This window comes from Erythrolamprus reginae, chromosome 10, assembly GCF_031021105.1.
Source record: "Erythrolamprus reginae isolate rEryReg1 chromosome 10, rEryReg1.hap1, whole genome shotgun sequence".
In the NCBI taxonomy this organism is placed as follows: Eukaryota; Metazoa; Chordata; class Lepidosauria; order Squamata; family Dipsadidae; genus Erythrolamprus; species Erythrolamprus reginae.
This window is the reverse complement of record NC_091959.1, coordinates 47,420,803-47,439,041: the sequence shown is the minus strand read 5'-3', so window position 1 is coordinate 47,439,041 and position 18,239 is coordinate 47,420,803. Positions and strand designations below refer to the sequence as shown.

Below are 18,239 nucleotides of genomic sequence, written 5' to 3'. Positions count from 1 at the left end.
GCAAATAAATAACAAAAAAAAAAATTATTGTTAATAAATAATTATGTTTATAAATATCAGGATCACTAAGTGTCTTATCCAATGGTGAGTAATGGTGAGTAAATGGTTGTTAAGGGAATGCGAAATTGTAATTTAGGGGTTTAAAGTGTTCAGGGAAGGCTTGTGATACTGTCCATAGCTAAAAATGGTATATTTACTTCCGCATCTCTACTTCGCGGAAATTTGACTTTCGCAGGCGGTCTCAGAACGCATCCCCCGCGGAAATCGAGGGAACACTGTACAGTAGAGTCTTGATTATCTGACATAAACGGACAGGCTGATAGTTGGATAGCTGAAAATGTTGGATAATCCAGAGGGTCTAAGAAGAGCCTTGAAATCACTAAGAATTGCAAATATATTGAGGTTTTATTGCAAGTTTCTACTCCATTGATACAACAACCTTCTTCCTTTTCATTACAACGTTTGGGGGAATGTTTGGGGCTCTGCACGTCACAACTGCCTTGTTGCCGGGGGGGGGGGGGTCTGGAGGGGCAGAAATGCCTACAGTCATGCCCCCAAGCAGCGTTGGATATTCTGGAATGTCGGATGAACGAAGGATGGATAATCAAGACTCTACTGTACTTAATACACTGGTTGTATTCTGAAGGGCCCATTTCCCAGGTTTCAATCACTTCCCTGGCTGTTTTTGTCCCTGCTCATCCAACAATCTTGGTTGCTGGCTGTTTTTTGTCTCTGCTCATCCAAACATGTGGCTTTTTAGATGTTGATTGGGGTGTGTTGCAACTGACTTTTAAGTCGTTGGCTGTCCTTTGCTGCCCAGCCCTCGCCTCCTAAATACTTGATAGGCTGGGGGGGAGGGGCAGGGTTTAAAGCAAGTCCGCCCATCCCTCTCATTTTTTCTTTGGTCTCTGGCGTTTGGTTCCCTCTGACTGTTTCCCTGTCTTTGAAGGAATTTGCAGTCCTTCAATGCCGCCGTGGTAGGGAACACCCCACTCTTCCAGGCGGAGACCATTTTATCTGCCCCCGAGATCATCCTCCAGCCGAATATGGGGGAAATTGAGAAGATGAGCGTCCAGTGCATTCGAGACTGCGTGGAAACAACCAAGGTGAGGCCCCTCGGACTTTGGGGGGAGGTTCATGGGGGCATTAGACCCTACTAAGCCTCCGGTTGCCTCCCCTGCTAGAGGCTGGCTCTGACCGAGAGCGAAATCAAAGGACAGCAGTTGTTGTTGTTGTTATTGTGGTTATTGGGATCGACATAATTCGCCGCTACATCACGCAGTCCTAGGTGCTTGGGAAGCACCCGACTTTTGATGGAATACGAAATCCAGCATAGTGATCTCGTTTGCTGTGTTGCATTGTTGATGATGATGATGATGATAATAATAATAATAATAATAACAACAAAAATTTATTTATATTTATATTTTTGTTTTTGTTTTTGTTTTTGTTTTTGTTTTTGTTTTTGTTTTTGTTTTTGTTTATTTATTTATTTATTTATTTATTTATTTATTGATTTGATTTGATTTGATTTGATTTGTATGCCGCCCCTCTCCGCAGACTCGGGGCGGCTAACAGCAGCAAAAAGACAATGTAAACAAATCTAATATTAAAAGTAATTTTAAAAACCCCAATTTAACGAACCAATCATACATACAGACATACCATGAATAAATTTTATAAGCCAAGAGGGAAGGGAATATCTCAATTCCCCCATGCCTGACGACAGAGGTGGGTTTTGAGGAGTTTACGAAAGGCAAGGATGGTGGGGGCAACTCTGATATCTGGGGGGAGCTTGTTCCAGAGGGTTGGGGCAGCCACAGAGAAGGTTCTTCCCCTGGGGCCCGCCAAATGACATTGTTTAGTTGACGGGACCTGGACAAGGCCCACTCTGTGGGACCTAATCGGTCGCTGGGATTCGTGCGGCAGAAGGCAGTCCCGGAGATATTCTGGTCCGATGCCATGAAGGGCTTTATAGGTCATAACCAACACGTTGAATTGTGACTGGAAACTGATCGGCAACCACTGCAGACTGCGGAGTGTTGGTGTAATAATAATGTGAGAACTAAACCCCCTTCCTGCAAAGCTGAGCTCAGCCCAAGAATAATCTCCCTTTGTCTCCACGCAGCTTTTTATTCGCTGGCTGCACGGCAGTTGCATTGAGTGCCCACCCCAGCAAGCGGGGGACGATGAACCGGTCATCTTCAGCTTCTTCAGCGACATCTCCCAGAACCCGGCGATCATCGAGCAGGCCATCCTGATCACGCAGAACATGCACAAGCTCCTGGCTTCCCTCACCAAATACCTGAACCGCTGGAAGCGCTATCGGCCCCTGTGGAAACTGGACAAGGCCATCGTCATGGAGAAGTTCGCGGCCAAGAAGCCGCCGTGCGTGGTGTTCGACGAGAAGCTGCAGTTCTACATGAAGGTGGCGCAGGAAGTCATGCAGCAGCCCATGGTCAAAGACGAGCAGTGCATCCGCCTGCTGCTGGCCCCCTTGGCCTTCACGGTCCAGGAGAACGCCAGAGGTTGGGTCACCTCCCTTGGGAAGCTACTCAACGAGTCGGCCAAAGAGGTTCTGTACACTCTACAAGAAAACATCGAGGTAGGTTTCTTCAGCTGGGTCCGCAGGGGTGGGCAAAACTGGCTCTTCTTTTTATTTTTAATTTTTAATTTAAAATGAAACAGACATATAAAAACATAGAAACATAGAAGTCTGACAGCAGAAAAAGCCCTCATGGTCCATCTAGTCTGCCCTTATGCTATTTCCTGTATTTTATCTTAGGATGGATCTATGTTTATCCCAGGCATGTTTCAATTCAGTTACTGTGGATTGACCAACCACGTCTGCTGGAAGTTTGTTCCAAGGATCTACTACTATTTCAGTCAAATAATATTTTCTCATGTTGCTTTTGATCTTTCCCCCAACTAACTTCAGATTGTGCCCCCTTGTTCTTGTGTTCACTTTCCTATTAAAAACACTTCCCTCCTGAACGCTATTTAACTCTTTAACATATTTAAATGTTTTGATCATGTCCCCCCTTTTCCTTCTGTCCTCCAGACTATACAGATTGAGTTCATGAAGTCTTTCCTGATACGTTTTATGCTTAAGACCTTCCACCATTCTTGTAGCCCATCTTTGGACCCGTTCAATTTTGTCAATATCTTTTTGTAGGTGAGGTCTCCAGAACTGAACACAGTATTACTCCAAATGGGGTCTCACCAGCGCTCTATATAAGGGGATCACAATCTCCCTCTTCCTGCTTGTTATACCTCTAGCTATGCAGCCAAGCATCCTACCTGCTTTCCCTACTGACCGACCACACTGCTCACCCATTTTGAGACTGTCAGAAATCACTACCCCTAAATCCTTCTCTTCTGAAGTTTTTGCTAACACAGAACTGCCAATGCAATACTCAGATTGAGGATTCCTTTTCCCCAAGTGCATTATTTTACATTTGGAAACATTAAACTGCAGTTTCCATTGCTTTGACCATTTATCTAGTAAAGCTAAATCATTTACCATATTAGAGACCCCTCCAGGAATATCAACCCTATTGCACACTTTAGAGTCATCGGCAAATAGGCAAACCTTCCCTACCAAACCTTCCCCTACGTCACTCACAAACATATTAAAAAGAAAAACACACAAACATCCCGGTTTTCGTCAGAAGCACATACAGAGTTGTGTATGTTTTTACATCAAATTGAAAACATTTTAGTCTATGTCCACTGTAAATACTGAACATTTTAAGAAAGAAAAAAGAAAAGAAAAAATTTAGAGAAGAATTTGAATAGAAAAAAAGATTTCAAAAAAGCGAGAAAGTCTAGTTTCCAATTTTGAAAGCAGAGATGAACACGTTGATTATTAATCTTTTAAACCTTATTATTTCACTTATTTGATTGTTTCTTTGTTTAAACCAATTGTAAAATTTATCCCCAATTCTATAATCATCCATTTCTTCTTTCCCATCTAATTTTTTGGTTAGCATATCCATTTCAGCACATTCTGAAGTTGGCTCTTCTATGACTTGTGGACTTCAATTCCCAGAAATCCTGAGCTAGTACGATTGGCTCAGGAATTCTGGGAGTTGAAGTCCACAAGTCATAGAAGAGCCAACTTTGCCTATCCCTGAGCTGCAGGATGCTCACCTTGGTCCTACCATACCTGGAGAGGAACGGATGGAGGAAAAAGATTAAACATATCTTATCTTTTGAGTTCAAGGTCTAGGCCAGGGGTATCCAACCTTGGTTGATTTTAAGCCCTGTGGACCTCAGAGTCCGACAGGAGTTGGGCAGCTTATAAATGTAACAAGTTAAATTAAGGTCCCAGAATTCAACTCCCAGAACTCCCTGGAGAGGACAGAGGAACGGACGGAAGACAACATCAATGAAAAGGGGGGACATGATCGAAACATTTAAATATGTTAAAGGGTTAAATAAGGTCCAGGAGGGAAGTGTTTTTAATAGGAAAGTGAACACAAGAACAAGGGGACACAATCTGAAGTTAGTTGGGGGAAAGATCAAAAGCAAGGTGAGAAAATATTATTTCACTGAAAGAGTAGTAGATCCTTGGAACAAACTTCCAGCAGATGTGGTAGATAAATCCACAGTAACTGAATTTAAACATGCCTGGGATAAACATATATCCATCCTAAGATAAAATACAGGAAATAGTATAAGGGCAGACGAGATGGACCATGAGGTCTTTTTCTGCCGTCAGACTTCTATGTTTCTATGTTTCTATGAAACACGCCTTAACTTTTGAGTCCAGGATCTAGACCAGGGATGTCCAACCTTGGTGAATTTGAGCCCTGTGGACTTCAACTCACAGAATGGTTGGGGAATTCTGGGCATTGAAGTCCAAGAAGCATTGCTTCAGCATTACATTGCTGAAGTCTAGACACCTCAGCTCTAGGCACAATTGACTCCAACTGGTCCAAGGCGATATTCAAGGCATGTAGGACATCATCCTATAAATAAGTTCTTTCCCTCCCCAGTTCTTGAAGACCGACACTTTAATTCCTCGCTAGCAATCCCTAAATTAAAAACATGCTGATGGGAGTCTGGACAGTAGTTTTAGCTAAATGGTTCTTTGCAATGTTTGAGTGAATTAATGACCAAATGAATATGCTTTCCAGAAATTGTCGCACAATCTGAAGACAACCCCCAGTACCTTGGAAGATCTCAAATTTGTCCTGGGCACCATAGCCGAGATTAAACAGATATCTCTAGAAGTGGAACTCAAGTATTTGGATATCCAAGAGAGATACCGGACCTTGGGCATGTACAACATTGCTGTAAGTTTTTCATTGTATGGCGTCAAAGGTTGTTATTCACTTCCCTTCCCTTCTGGTTCGCAAATGTGAGTGTGTGCTTCGCGTGCATGTGCGCGGCTTCAAAACATGCAGGAATAGGACGACATAGAGCCGGGGTTGTTGGGCGCAAATCGCCACTACCAGTTCGCTCAGAATGTGGCAAACCTCTGATGCCGAGATACCCAGCTTACTTACTGTTCTGTCGGGCTCTCTGGTAGAATCCTCCCAAAACTTCACAGGTACAAATTTCAGACACACGCACATTTGAAAATCCAAAACAATGTTCTTTATAATGAAAATTCACTTAAACCAAGCCCTCTTTTCGTATAGCCAAGAGCCCTGGTCTCCAAACAAACTGGTAATTTGTACAAGTCCCTTATCAGTTCTGTGATACTTCACAGTCCTTCTTCTTCCACAAAGTGAAACACACTTTGCTCTGGTTTAGTTTCAAAGCCGGGAAAAATCAGCACACAAAAGGTCAAAGTCAGCAAAGCAGGCACGAAACACAAGGATCAGATAATCCTCCACAATGGCCAAACCCACAGGCTGCTCTTTATAGCAGCCTCACTAATGACCACAGCCCCACCCAACCACAGGTGGCCTCATTTTCTTTGATAATAATCTCTCAGTTGTTGCTGCCTATGCATCGCTCTCCGCATGCGTGGCTGTATCATTAACTCTTGTTCCGAATACAAGGAGGAGCTAGAGAATTGATCTCCTTCTGAGCTGTCTGCCACACTCTCCTCCTCCCTGTCACTCATGTCTTCTTGGTCAGAGGAGCCTTCATCAGCAGAACAGGCCTGCAGCATGTGGAGGTCTCCCCCTCATCCACAGTCCTTGGGGCAGGAGCTGGGCCAGAGCTAACCACAACACTTACAAATAGATATTCAACCAATCCAGGTTACAAGTAGATACCAAACCAATCCAGGTTTCTTCGTATCACTATCTCAGCTCTACTCAATACCTAACTCACATTCAAACTGCTCCAGCCAGCCAACTAACAACCACCATCAACAGCAAATGACCACAAGGGAATGGTGAAGTTGATTTGCATTTTATAATGCCCTGGCCCAATCAGGTTGCAATTCTGCTGCATGAATCCCAGCGACCAGTTAGGGCCTCCTCCGGGTCCCGTCAACTAAACAAGGTCGTTTGGCAGGACCCAGGAGAAGAGCCTTCTCTGTGGCGGCCCCGGCCCTTTGGAACCAACTCCCCCCAGAGATTAGAATTGCCCCCACCCTCCTCGCCTTTCGTAAACTTCTTAAAACCCACCTCTGCTGTCAGGCATGGGGGAACTGAGATATTCTTTCCCCCTAGGCCTTTACAATTCATGCATGGTATGTTTGTATGTATGTTTGCTTTTTATAATAAGTTTTTTTTTAGTTGTTTTATTAATTGGATTGGATTGTTACATGCTGTTTTTATCATTGTTGTTAGCCTCCCCGAGTCTACGGAGAGGGGCGGCATACAAATCCAATGAATGAATGAATGAATGAATGAATGAATGAATGAATGAATGAATGAATGAATGAATGAATGAATGAATGAATAAATAAATAAATAAATAAATAAATAAATAAATAAGTTCATACCCAATGACTCAGCTTGGTAAAAGCACTCCCTTGTACCTTATATGGTAATACATTCTACTTTTCACTTTATATGGTACTACAGTGTTCCCTCGATTTTCGTGGGTTCGAACTTCGCGAAAAGTCTATACCACGGTTTTTCAGAAATATTAATTAAAAAATACTTTGCGGTTTCCCCCCCCTATACCATGTTTTTTCCTGCCCGATGACGTTATATGCCATCGCCAAACTTTCGGCCACCTTTAATAAATATTTTTTTTAATAAACTTTAATAAATAAACATGGTGAGTAATAATCTAAATGGTTGCTAAGGGAATGGGAAATTGCAATTTAGGGGTTTAAAGTGTTCAGGGAAAGTTTGTGATACTGTCCATAGCCAAAAATAGTGTATTTACTTCCGCATCTCTACTTCGCGGAAATTCAACTTTTGCGGGCGGTCTCGGAACGCATCCCCCGCGAAAATCGAGGGAATATCACCCAGGATTGCTAAGCCTGACGTACCAGAATCTGGTCCGGCATGGATGAAGGGAAAAATTTGGTGGGGTTGAGTGACCCATAAGAGCTGTCTAGGGGAAGCTTTTAAGGGAAACCTTCTCGTCCCTCCTATCCAGATATCAGAAGAAGAAAAGAGCCTGGTGGAGAAGATAAAGGTTATGTGGGAAACCCTTTACGCGGACGCAACCGTTGTCGACCACAGCCTGGGCAGCATCAAAAAGACTTTCACGGAGGTATTTGGGTTGGTTGCCCTTCCTTCCGAGACGAAGGAGGCGAATGCTGGGAATGGCCTTCTCACTGGGATTATGTCTCCTAGATCACACGGGAGCAGATAGGAAACTACAGCAAGGAGATCGAAGACTTCTACCAGCGGTTTGTTAGCGAGGGCCCAGGTTCTGTGGGTGAAAATCTTGATAGAGGTAAGGGGGAACCTGCTGCGGGGCAGGAACACCGAGGTAGATCAGAGGTTTAGGAGAGAACGCATCCCCATCTTCAACTGTTGCTCCTTCCTATCACAGGTCTCATTTGTCCAATTTTCCATAGTTCTGGTCATAGTTCCCTCTAAGCTGAGCAGTGAGCCATGGTGCACTTAAAAATCATCATCAACTCAGAGTTTTCCAAACCTGCCCAGAAGCCGAGAGGGAAAGAGTGAGAGGGAAAGAGAGGAAGAGAGGAAGAGAGAGAAAGAGATAGAAAAAAGAGAGGAAGGAAAAGAAAAAGAAAAAGAATGGGAGTAAGGAAGAGAGAAAGAAAATCAAAATCTAGTTTGAAACTAGCTCAACTATTTAAGTGGCATTTTGATATTGATAGAGTTGCCCTATTATGAGCTCAGTGTTATAGACACACAGTACAGTATTTTATTTTGAAATTCTCTCAGGCAAAACAGGGTGGGTTTTGTATTTATTTGTTTGTTTGTTTGTTTGTTTATTTATTATTTCTGTGCTCAGACACTATACTTTTCCGCCCCCCCCCAAAAAAAAATTAAAGGGAACACTGGTTCTGGTCAAGCTTTCTTCAAGTCTTATGGAACCTGGTGTCATGGTAGCTGCAGAAAACGCCGTAGGCACAGAGGAGATTTGCTGAGAACCAAGATCGTTAAAACAGGGTCATTTTTACTCCTTGAATTCAGATCTTCATTTTTTAGCGACTGCAGGACGTTGAAGAGATACTTCATTGAGTCCGAAGCTTCTGCCAGCTCCGTTCTACTTATGTCCTCCATATAAATGACTTCTTTCTTTTCTGGTGTTTTTTTTCAAGGGGAGGTTTGGTACAGAAAATTATTGAACATGGCATGGAATTCAGAGAGGTTTTTAGGTTCATTCCCTAAGACAAGCCTAGCTTGCTCTTCCCTTGGCGATATTCTCACTGAGAAGCAGTGACCTCTTGATCCATTAAGGCCAGCCATGGACCTCGCAGTCGGTGTTAGTGGGGGGGTCAGAGGTCGACCTCTAGGTCTCTCCCTTGTGGGGTGCCTCAGGGGTCGGTCCTCTCCCCCCTGCTATTTAATATCTACATGAAACCGCTGGGCGAGATCATCCAAGGGCATGGGGTGAGGTATCATCAATATGCCGATGATACCCAGCTTTACATCTCCACCCCATGCCCAGTCAACGAAGCAGTGGAAGTGATGTGCCGGTGCCTGGAGGCTGTTGGGGTCTGGATGGGTGTCAACAGACTCAAGCTCAACCCAGACAAGACGGAGTGGCTGTGGGTCTTGCCTCCCAAGGACAATTCCATCTCTCCGTCCATTACCCTAGGGGGGGGGGAACTACTGACCCCCTTAGAGAGGGTTTGCAACTTGGGCGTCCTCCTCGATCCACAGCTCACATTAGAGAAACATCTTTCAGCTGTGGCGAGGGAGGCGTTTGCCCAGGTTCGCCTGGTGCACCAGTTGCGGCCCTATTTGGATCGGGACTCATTGCTCACAGTCACTCATGCCCTCATCACCTCGAGGCTCGACTACTGTAACGCTCTCTACATGGGGCGACCTTTGAAGAGTGTTCGGAAACTTCAGATCGTGCAGAATGCAGCTGCGAGAGCAATCATGGGCTTTCCCAAATATGCCCATGTCACACCAACACTCCGCAGTCTGCATTGATTGCCGATCGGTTTCTGGTCACAATTCAAAGTGTTGGTTATGACCTATAAAACCCTTCATGGCACCGGACCAGATTATCTCAGTGACCGCCTTCTGCTGCACGAATCCCAGCGACCAGTTAGGTCCCACAGAGTGGGCCTTCTCCGGGTCCCGTCAACTAAACAATGCCGCTTGGCGGGACCCAGGGGAAGAGCCTTCTCTGTGGTGGCCCCGGCCCTCTGGAACCAACTCCCCCCAGAGATTAGAATAACCCCCACCCTCCTTGCCTTTCGTAAGCTACTTAAAACCCACCTCTGCCGCCAGGCATGGGGGAATTGAGATGCTCTTTCCCCCTAGGCCTTTACAATTCTATGCATGGTATACATGTATATATGTTTGGGGTTTTTTTTATATTAATGGGTTTTTAATCATTTTTAGTATTGGATTATTACTGTACACTGTTTTATTATTGCTGTTAGCCACCCCGAGTCTCCGGAGAGGAGCGGCATACAAATCCAATAAAACTAAACTCTCTTGCCCCACTTCAAATTTTCCTTGAGGCTTCCCATCTTTCTTCACCCTGTTCTGAATTTATTTGTCCCTGCAGGGGTAGAGCTGATGGTGGTTTTTGAAAGGGAGCTGGAGAAACACGAGAGGAATCGTCAGGAATTAGCCAACGCTGAGAAGCTCTTTGACCTACCCATCACAATGTACCCCGACATGATCAAAATCCAAAAAGAAATGAGAGGTCTCAGGCAGATCTACGAAATCTATAAACTGCAGCAGGTAGATTTCACTCCTCCACTCGAAACAGAACACCCTACGAGACTAGATTTTCAATCCTGGGCCTAGAAAGTTTAGAACTAAGACGCCTTAAACAAGGTCTAAGTATTGCCCACAAGATCATATGCTGCAACGTCCTGCCTGTCGGCGACGACTTCAGCTTCAACCACAACAACACAAGAGCACACAACAGATTTAAACTTAATATTTACCGCTCCAAACTTCACTGTAAAAAATACAACTTCAGTAACCGAGTTGTCGAAGCGTGGAACTCATTACTGGACTCCATAGTGTCCTCCCCAAACCCCCAACACTTTACCCTTAGATTATCTACAGTTGACCTCTCCAGATTCCTAAGAGGTCAGTAAGGGGCGAGTACAAGTGCACTAGAGTGCCTTCCGTCCCCTATCCTATTGCTCTCCTATATCTCCTATACCTTTCTTCTATTCCTATATCTCTCTTTCTATTCTTTCATTGATATGTTCTATTACTATATCTTCTTTTTTATTCTTTCTTAGATATATTTTACTATGAGTATCTCCTCTATAACCTCCATCATGTATGTTACTATGTGTATAGAGATATATACCCACTAAAACCCTCATTGTGTATTGGACAAAATAAATAAACAAAATAGATGGTTTTTGAAAATCAGTCACATTTCTATCGAGAGTCATGGACCCCTAGACCTTAGGCCATCAACCAAATTTCAAGTTTTGCGTGTTCCTTGACCATTGTCAAGTAACACATAAAACTTGAAATTTGGTTGATGACCTGAGGTCTGGGGGGGTCCATGACTCTCAATAGAAATTGTGGTCTATTGTTCTGGATTATCCTTGTGCTGTTAATTCAGATGGATGAGAAGAGAAGGTGCTCTTTGGCATGTGATCTCAATAATAATTTATTATAATAATTTAATAATAATTTATTAGATTTGTATGCCGCCCCTCTCTGAAGACTCGGGGCGGCTCACACCATAAAAACATAGAAGACTGACGGCAGAAAAAGACCTCCTGGTCCATCTAGTCTGCCCTTATACTATTTCCTGTATTTTATCTTACAATGGATATATGTTTATCCCAGGCATGTTTCAATTCAGTTACTGTGGATTGACCAACCACGTCTGCTGGGAGTTTGTTCCAAGGATCTACTACTCTTTCAGTAAAATAATAGTTTCTCATGTTGCTTTTGATCTTTCCCCCAACTAACTTCAGATTGTGTCCCCTTGTTCTTGTGTTCACTTTCCTATTAAAAACACTTCCCTCCTGGACATTATTTAACCCTTTCACATATTTAAATGTTTCGATTGTGTCCCCCCTTTTCCTTCTGTCCTCCAGACTATACAGATTGAGTTCATTGAGTCTTTCCTGATACGTTTTATGCTTAACACCTTCCACCATTCTTGTAGCCCATCTTTGGACCCATTCAATTTTGTCCATATCTTTTTGTGGGTGAGGTCTCCAGAACTGGACACAGTATTATTCCAAATGGGGTCTCACCAGCACTCTATATAAGGGGATCATAATCTCCCTCTTCCTGCTTGTTATACCTCTAGCTATGCAGCCAAGCATCCTACTTGCTTTCCCTACCGCCCGACCGCACTGCTCACCCATTTGGAGACTGTCAGAAATCACGACCCCTAAACATAACAGCAATACAATATAAGTAGAAATCTAATGTTAAAAACTTTAAAACGTCTTGATGCGATGATTTTTCTCCCATTTGAAGATGTTCTTACCAGACTCTTTTCCGGGCTCTAGGCTGCCAAAGAGGAGTGGTCCCAGACGCTTTGGGTGAACCTTAACGTCCAGGTGCTCCAGGAAGGAATCGAGGGATACCTTAAAACCCTCCGCAAGTTGCCAAGACAGGTCCGTAACATGCCAGTGGCCTATCACCTGGAAATGAAGATGAAAGCTTTCAAGGAATCTATTCCTCTGCTGCTGGATTTGAAGAACGAAGCTTTGCGAGAAAGGTTTGGCTCCTCCCCATCCGCGGGGTTGTTTGTAACAATCAAGGTGTCATTAAGAATAGAATAGAATAGAATAGAATAGAATTTCATTGGCCAAGTGTGATTGGACACACAAGGAATTTGTCTTGGTGCATATACTCTCAGCGTACATACTCACTGCTCACAGTCACTCACGCCCTCATCACCTCGAGGTTCGACTACTGTAACGCTCTCTACATGGGGCGACCTTTGAAAAGTGTTCGGAAACTTCAGATCGTGCAGAATGCAGCTGCGAGAGCAGTCATGGGCTTCCCTAGGTATGCCCATGTCACACCAACACTCCGCAATCTGCATTGGTTGCCGATCAATTTCCGGTCACAATTCAAAGTGTTGGTTATGACCTATAAAGCCCTTCATGGCATCGGACCAGATTATCTCAGGGACCGCCTTCTGCCACACGAATCCCAGCAACCGGTTAGGTCCAACAGAGTCGGCCTTCTCCGGGTCCCATCAACTAAACAATGTCGGTTAGCGGGCCCCAGGGGAAGAGCCTCCTCTGTGGCGGCCCCGACTCTCTGGAACCAGCTCCCCCCAGAGATTAGAACTGCCCCTACTCTCCTTGCCTTTCGTAAGCTCCTCAAAACCCACCTTTGTCGTCAGGCTTGGGGGAACTGAGACATCTCCCCCGGGCATATACAATTTATGCATGGTATGTTTGTATGTATGTTTGCTTAGTAAATGGGTTTTTAAAAATATTTTAAATTATAATTATTAGATTTGTCATGAACTGTTTTATTTTGTTGTGAGCCGCCCCGAGTCTATGGAGAGGGGTGGCATACAAATCTAATAAATAAATAAATAAACAAACAAACAAACAAAAGAAAAAGAGACATTTGTCAAGAATCATGTGGTACGACACTTAATGATTGTCATAGGGGTCAAATAAGCAATGAAGAAGCAATATTAATAAAAATCTTAGGATATAAGCAACAAGTGACAGTCATAGAGTCAACATGGGAGGAAATGGGTGATAGATTTAGTAGAAAGCCTGGATGTTTTAAGTCATGTACACAGCATGGGAAGCATGTCCTGGGTTAAATCCATAAAACCAGGGGTGAATTTCTCTTCCCATCTTCTCTCTTAAAAACCAAACACTTTAATAGAGCAACAGAGTTGGAAGGGACCTTAGAGGTCTTCTAGTCCAACCCCCTGCACAATCAGGAGACCATTCTGGAGAAGTGTCTGTCCAGTCTTTTCTTTAAAACCTCCACTGATGGAACACAAAAAACTTCATTCAACTGGTTGATTGTCCTCACTGTCAGGAAGTTTCTCCTTAGTTCTAGGTTGCTTCTCTCGTTCACTAGTTTCCACCCATTGTTTCTTGTCCTGCCTTCTGGTGTTTTAGAAAATAGGTTAGAATGGAATGGAATGGAATGGAATGGAATAGAATAGAATAGTTTGGAGGGACCTCAGAGGTCTTCTAATTCAACCCCCATCTTAGGCAGGAAATCCTACACTACTTCAGAAAGATAGATATCCAACATCTGCTTAAAAACTTCCAGTGTTGGAGCATTCGCAACTTCTGGTGGCAGGCTGTTCCACTGATTAACTGTTCTGACTGTCAGGAAATTTCTCCTTAGTTCTAAATTGCTTCTCTCCTTGTTTAGCTTCCACCCATTGCTTCTTGTTCTACCCTCAGGTGCTTTGGAGAATAGTTTGACTCCTTCTTCTTTGTGGCAACCCCTGAGATACTGAAACATTGCTATTATTATTATTATTATTATTATTATTATTATTATTATTATTATTATTATTATTTATTGGATTTGTATGCCGCCCCTCTCCGCAGACTCGGGGCGGCTAACAACAGTGGTAAAACAACATGAACAATCCAATTAATAAAAACAACTAAAAAAAAACCTTATTATAAAAAACCAAACATACACACAAACATACCATGCATAACTTGTAATGGCCTAGGGGGGAAGAATAACTTAACTCCCCCATGCCTGGCGACAAAGGTGGGTCTTAAGTAATTTGCGCAAGACAGGGAGGGTGAGGGCCGTTCTAATCTCTGGGGGGAGTTGGTTCCAGAGGGCCGGGGCCGCCACAGAGAAGGCTCTTCCCCTGGGGCCTGCCAAACGACATTGTTTGGTCGACGGGACCCGGAGAAGGCCAACTCTGTGGGACCTTATCGGCTGCTGGGATTCGTGCGATAGAAGGCGGTTCCGGATGCATTCTGGCCCAATGCCATGTCGGGCTTTAAAGGTCATGACCAACACTTTGAATTGTGACCGGAAACCGATTGGCAGCCAGTGCAGGCTGCGGAGTGTTTCAGAAACGTGGGCGAATCTACGAAGCCCCACGATGGCTCTCGCGGCCGCATTCTGCACGATCTGAAGTTGATCATCTCTCCCCTGGTCCTTCTTTTCATTCAACCAGCCATGCCCAGTTCCTGCAACCATTCGTCATACGTTTTAACCTCCAGTGCCCTAGGGCACAAGTCACTTTGGCCACCTGTGTTGACTTCTCCTCTGCTTTCAGACACTGGAGGGACCTGATGAACAGGACAGGCACCGCTTTCGACATGGCCACTGAAACCTTCACCTTGGAGAACATGTTTGCCATGGAACTGCACAAGTATTCCGATGTGATCAACGAGATCGTGGGGTCCGCCGTCAAAGAGCTGAGCATCGAGAAGGTCAGGTGGCCTCCTCCCACGCCTCTCTTGGCCTTCAGCCCTCTCTAGTAGCCGCCCAGGCAAGTTCTTAGAACGTCCTTTCGTTCTCTCTCTCTGTCTCGTAGGGAGTGAAGGAGATCATTGAAACGTGGGAGAACATGAAATTCACCGTGCAGCGCTACTTCAAAGGGACTCAGGAACGGGGCTTCATTTTGGGATCCGTCGATGAGATCATTCAGATCCTGGACGACAACGCCGTCAACCTTCAGAGTATTTCTGGAAGCAGATTCGTGGCGCCATTTTTGGGCACCGTCCACAACTGGGAGAAAACCCTCTCTTTGATTGGCGAAGTGATTGAGGTAGGGAGGCTGTGGCTCCAGGTGGACAGGTGTCTCTCTGTCTTTATTTTACCATAAATAATATTTTTTTTAAATGAAAACAACTATTTATTTATTTATTTATTCATTCATTCATTCTTTATTTATTTACTTACTTACTTACTTACTTATTTACTTATTTACTTACTTACTTACTTATTTACTTACTTACTTACTTATTTACTTAGTTACTTATTTACTTACTTACTTACTTATTTACTTATTTACTTACTTACTTATTTACTTATTTACTTATTTATTTACTTACTTACTTATTTACTTACTTACTTACTTACTTATTTACTTACTTACTTTACTTACCTACTTATTTACTTACTTACTTATTTACTTATTTACTTACTTACTTACTTATTTACCTATTTACTTATTTACTTATTTATGATTGATTGATTGATTGGATTTGTATGCCGCCCCTCTCCAGAGACTCGGGGCGGCTAACAGCAACAACAAAGCAGTGTACGATAGTAGTCTGATGCTAGAAACAATTAAAAACCCATTAATATAAAAAACCAAACATACATACAGACATACCATGCATAGAATTGTAAATGCCTAGGGGGAAGTGGGTCTCAATTCCCCCATGCCTGACGGCAGAGGTGGGTTTTAAGCAGCTTACGAAAGGCAAGGAGAGTGGGGGCAATTCTAATCTCTGGGGGGAGTTGGTTCCAGAGGGCCGGGGCCGCCACAGAGAAGACTCTTCCCCTGGGTCCCGCCAACCAACATTGTTTAGTTGACGGAACCCGGAGAAGATCCACTCTGTGGGACCTAACTGGTCGCTGGGATTCGTGCAGCAGAAGGCGGTCTCTGAGATAATCTGGTTTTTATATAACTTATAAAAGATATTGATCAACGCAACCTTTAGACACAAAACTAATACTACGAACAAAGCCCTAATATATTGAGAGCATGGACGAGAACTTGCCTGTTAGATAAACACCAACAATATTTACAAAAAAATTAACTAACACAGTACAAAAATCAAGGGAAATTTATACCAGCTACATATTTAAATCAGAGGTCATATATTATAATAGGACAGGTGTCTCTCTTGAAGGACAGGTTGCCTTTCGCCAGTCTCCCTGCTCTTAGCCAACGCTCCCTTTCGCCCATCTAGATCTGGATGATTGTTCAGCGGAAATGGATGTATCTCGAAAGCATCTTCATCGGCGGAGATATCCGATCGCAGCTGCCCGAGGAAGCCAAGAAGTTTGACAACATAGATAGGATCTTCAAAAGGGCAAGTAACTAAACCGCATATTGATGGGGATGCCCAGTAAGAGGGAGCAATGTGGGCTGGCTCTCGAAAGGAGGAAGTCCTTCTGGATTGAACGGGCTTCCTCAATAACATTGGGCCCTGTTCTGCCTGACTGGCTCAGGCAATGCGTAACAGTCCAAGGAAAAGAAAATAAATACACACGTGCTCTGCTAATCAGCAAACTTGTATTAAATAAACAAAAAAGGGTTACTCAAAACAGTTCGTAGTGTCCGAAAACAATGCAAGGCTTACTTCAGCCGCATACAAAAACACAGGAAAGAACAAACAAAGACAACCTGGAATGAGCAAAGACGTTTCAGGAGTCCTTTTGAATCTTTGGAGCAAACAGCAAGTCCCAGAGTTTTCACCTCAAAGCTGGGTTGAAAACTCTAATGGCACGGAACAGAAACTTCAGAACAGGAACCACAAAATAACACAGATAAACAGCCACAGTTTGCCTTGGCCTTTGTTCCCTTTTATCCCTTTAGCCCTCATTAAGGGAACCACACCCAGCCCTCAGTATAAGAACCACACCCAGCCCAGGTGCTCCTATAATGACTTGTAATACTCCTTAAAGCGATCCCTTCTTTGCATAGCTCTTCGGCTACGTAGATCAATATATTGATCTGCAGAAGAACCCAGGGAGGAAAGACTGTCTGAGGGACTGCAGGCCAAATCCCCTGGGCTGTCTGCTGAATCCTGCGTCCCAGTGGCCACGTCCTCCTGGCTGTCAGCCAGGCTTTCGCATTCACTTTGTGCCGCGTCTCTCCCATCTGTGGGAGCAACGGCTGGCCCAGGGCCAAACACAACAGGCCCAAGCCAAGATATTGATTGAAATCTAGAAAGATCTAAGGGTCTCCAGCCCAGAGTATTAGGACCCTCTGGGTAGACTGAGAAGATTGAGAGGATCACCCAAAAAGGTCCTCAAGAAATACCTTGTAGGTCCAAGAATGTGCTAGGACACCATTGCTCTGCAACCCAAAGGAAGCCATGTTACGGCCACTTGCAGAACTGCTAGTATTAAAAAAATTGAATCCCACCGTGGAGATAAATTCTGCTATTAGGTTCGTAATATCTTATGCTTGGCCTCCACTTGTGTAGGTTACATTTGGCAGTTTGTTCATTTAATATAAATAATAGGCTTAGAAAAAAGTAGGATGCTTGGCTGCATAGCTAGAGGTATAACAAGCAGGAAGAGGGAGATTGTGATCCCCTTATATAGAGTGCTGGTGAGACCACATTTGGAATAATACTGTGTCCAGTTCTGGAGACCTCACCTACAAAACGATATTGACAAAATTGAACGGGTCCAAAGACGGGCTACAAGAATGGTGGAAGGTCTTAAGCATAAAACGTATCAGGAAAGACTTCATGAACTCAATCTGTATAGTCTGGAGGACAGAAGGAAAAGGGGGGACATGATCGAAACATTTAAATACGTTAAAGGATTAAATAAGGTTCAGTAAGAAAGTGTTTTTAGTAGGAAAGTGAACACAAGAACAAGGGGACACAGTCTGAGGTTAGTTGGGGGAAAGATCAAAAGCAACGTGAGAAAATATTATTTCACTGAAAGAGTAGTAGATCCATGGAACAAACTTCCAGCAGATGTGGTAGATAAATCCACAGTAACTGAATTTAAACATGCCTGGGATAAACATAGATCCATCCTAAGATGAAATACAGAAAATAGTATAAG

At 43.7% G+C, this 18,239-nt stretch overlaps 1 protein-coding gene across 1 annotated transcript in view; it reads left to right on the top strand.

Annotated features, from left to right (window-relative positions):
* Positions 1-18,239, top strand: part of DNAH10 (dynein axonemal heavy chain 10) — a 141,553-nt gene that overhangs the window by 29,546 nt on the left and 93,768 nt on the right. Inside the window, 10 exon segments of the mRNA XM_070763165.1 lie at positions 950-1,106; positions 2,129-2,605; positions 5,142-5,300; positions 7,519-7,635; positions 7,719-7,821; positions 10,087-10,265; positions 12,023-12,234; positions 14,755-14,911; positions 15,016-15,249; positions 16,403-16,525. Coding sequence (XP_070619266.1) covers positions 950-1,106; positions 2,129-2,605; positions 5,142-5,300; positions 7,519-7,635; positions 7,719-7,821; positions 10,087-10,265; positions 12,023-12,234; positions 14,755-14,911; positions 15,016-15,249; positions 16,403-16,525 — 1,918 coding nt within the window.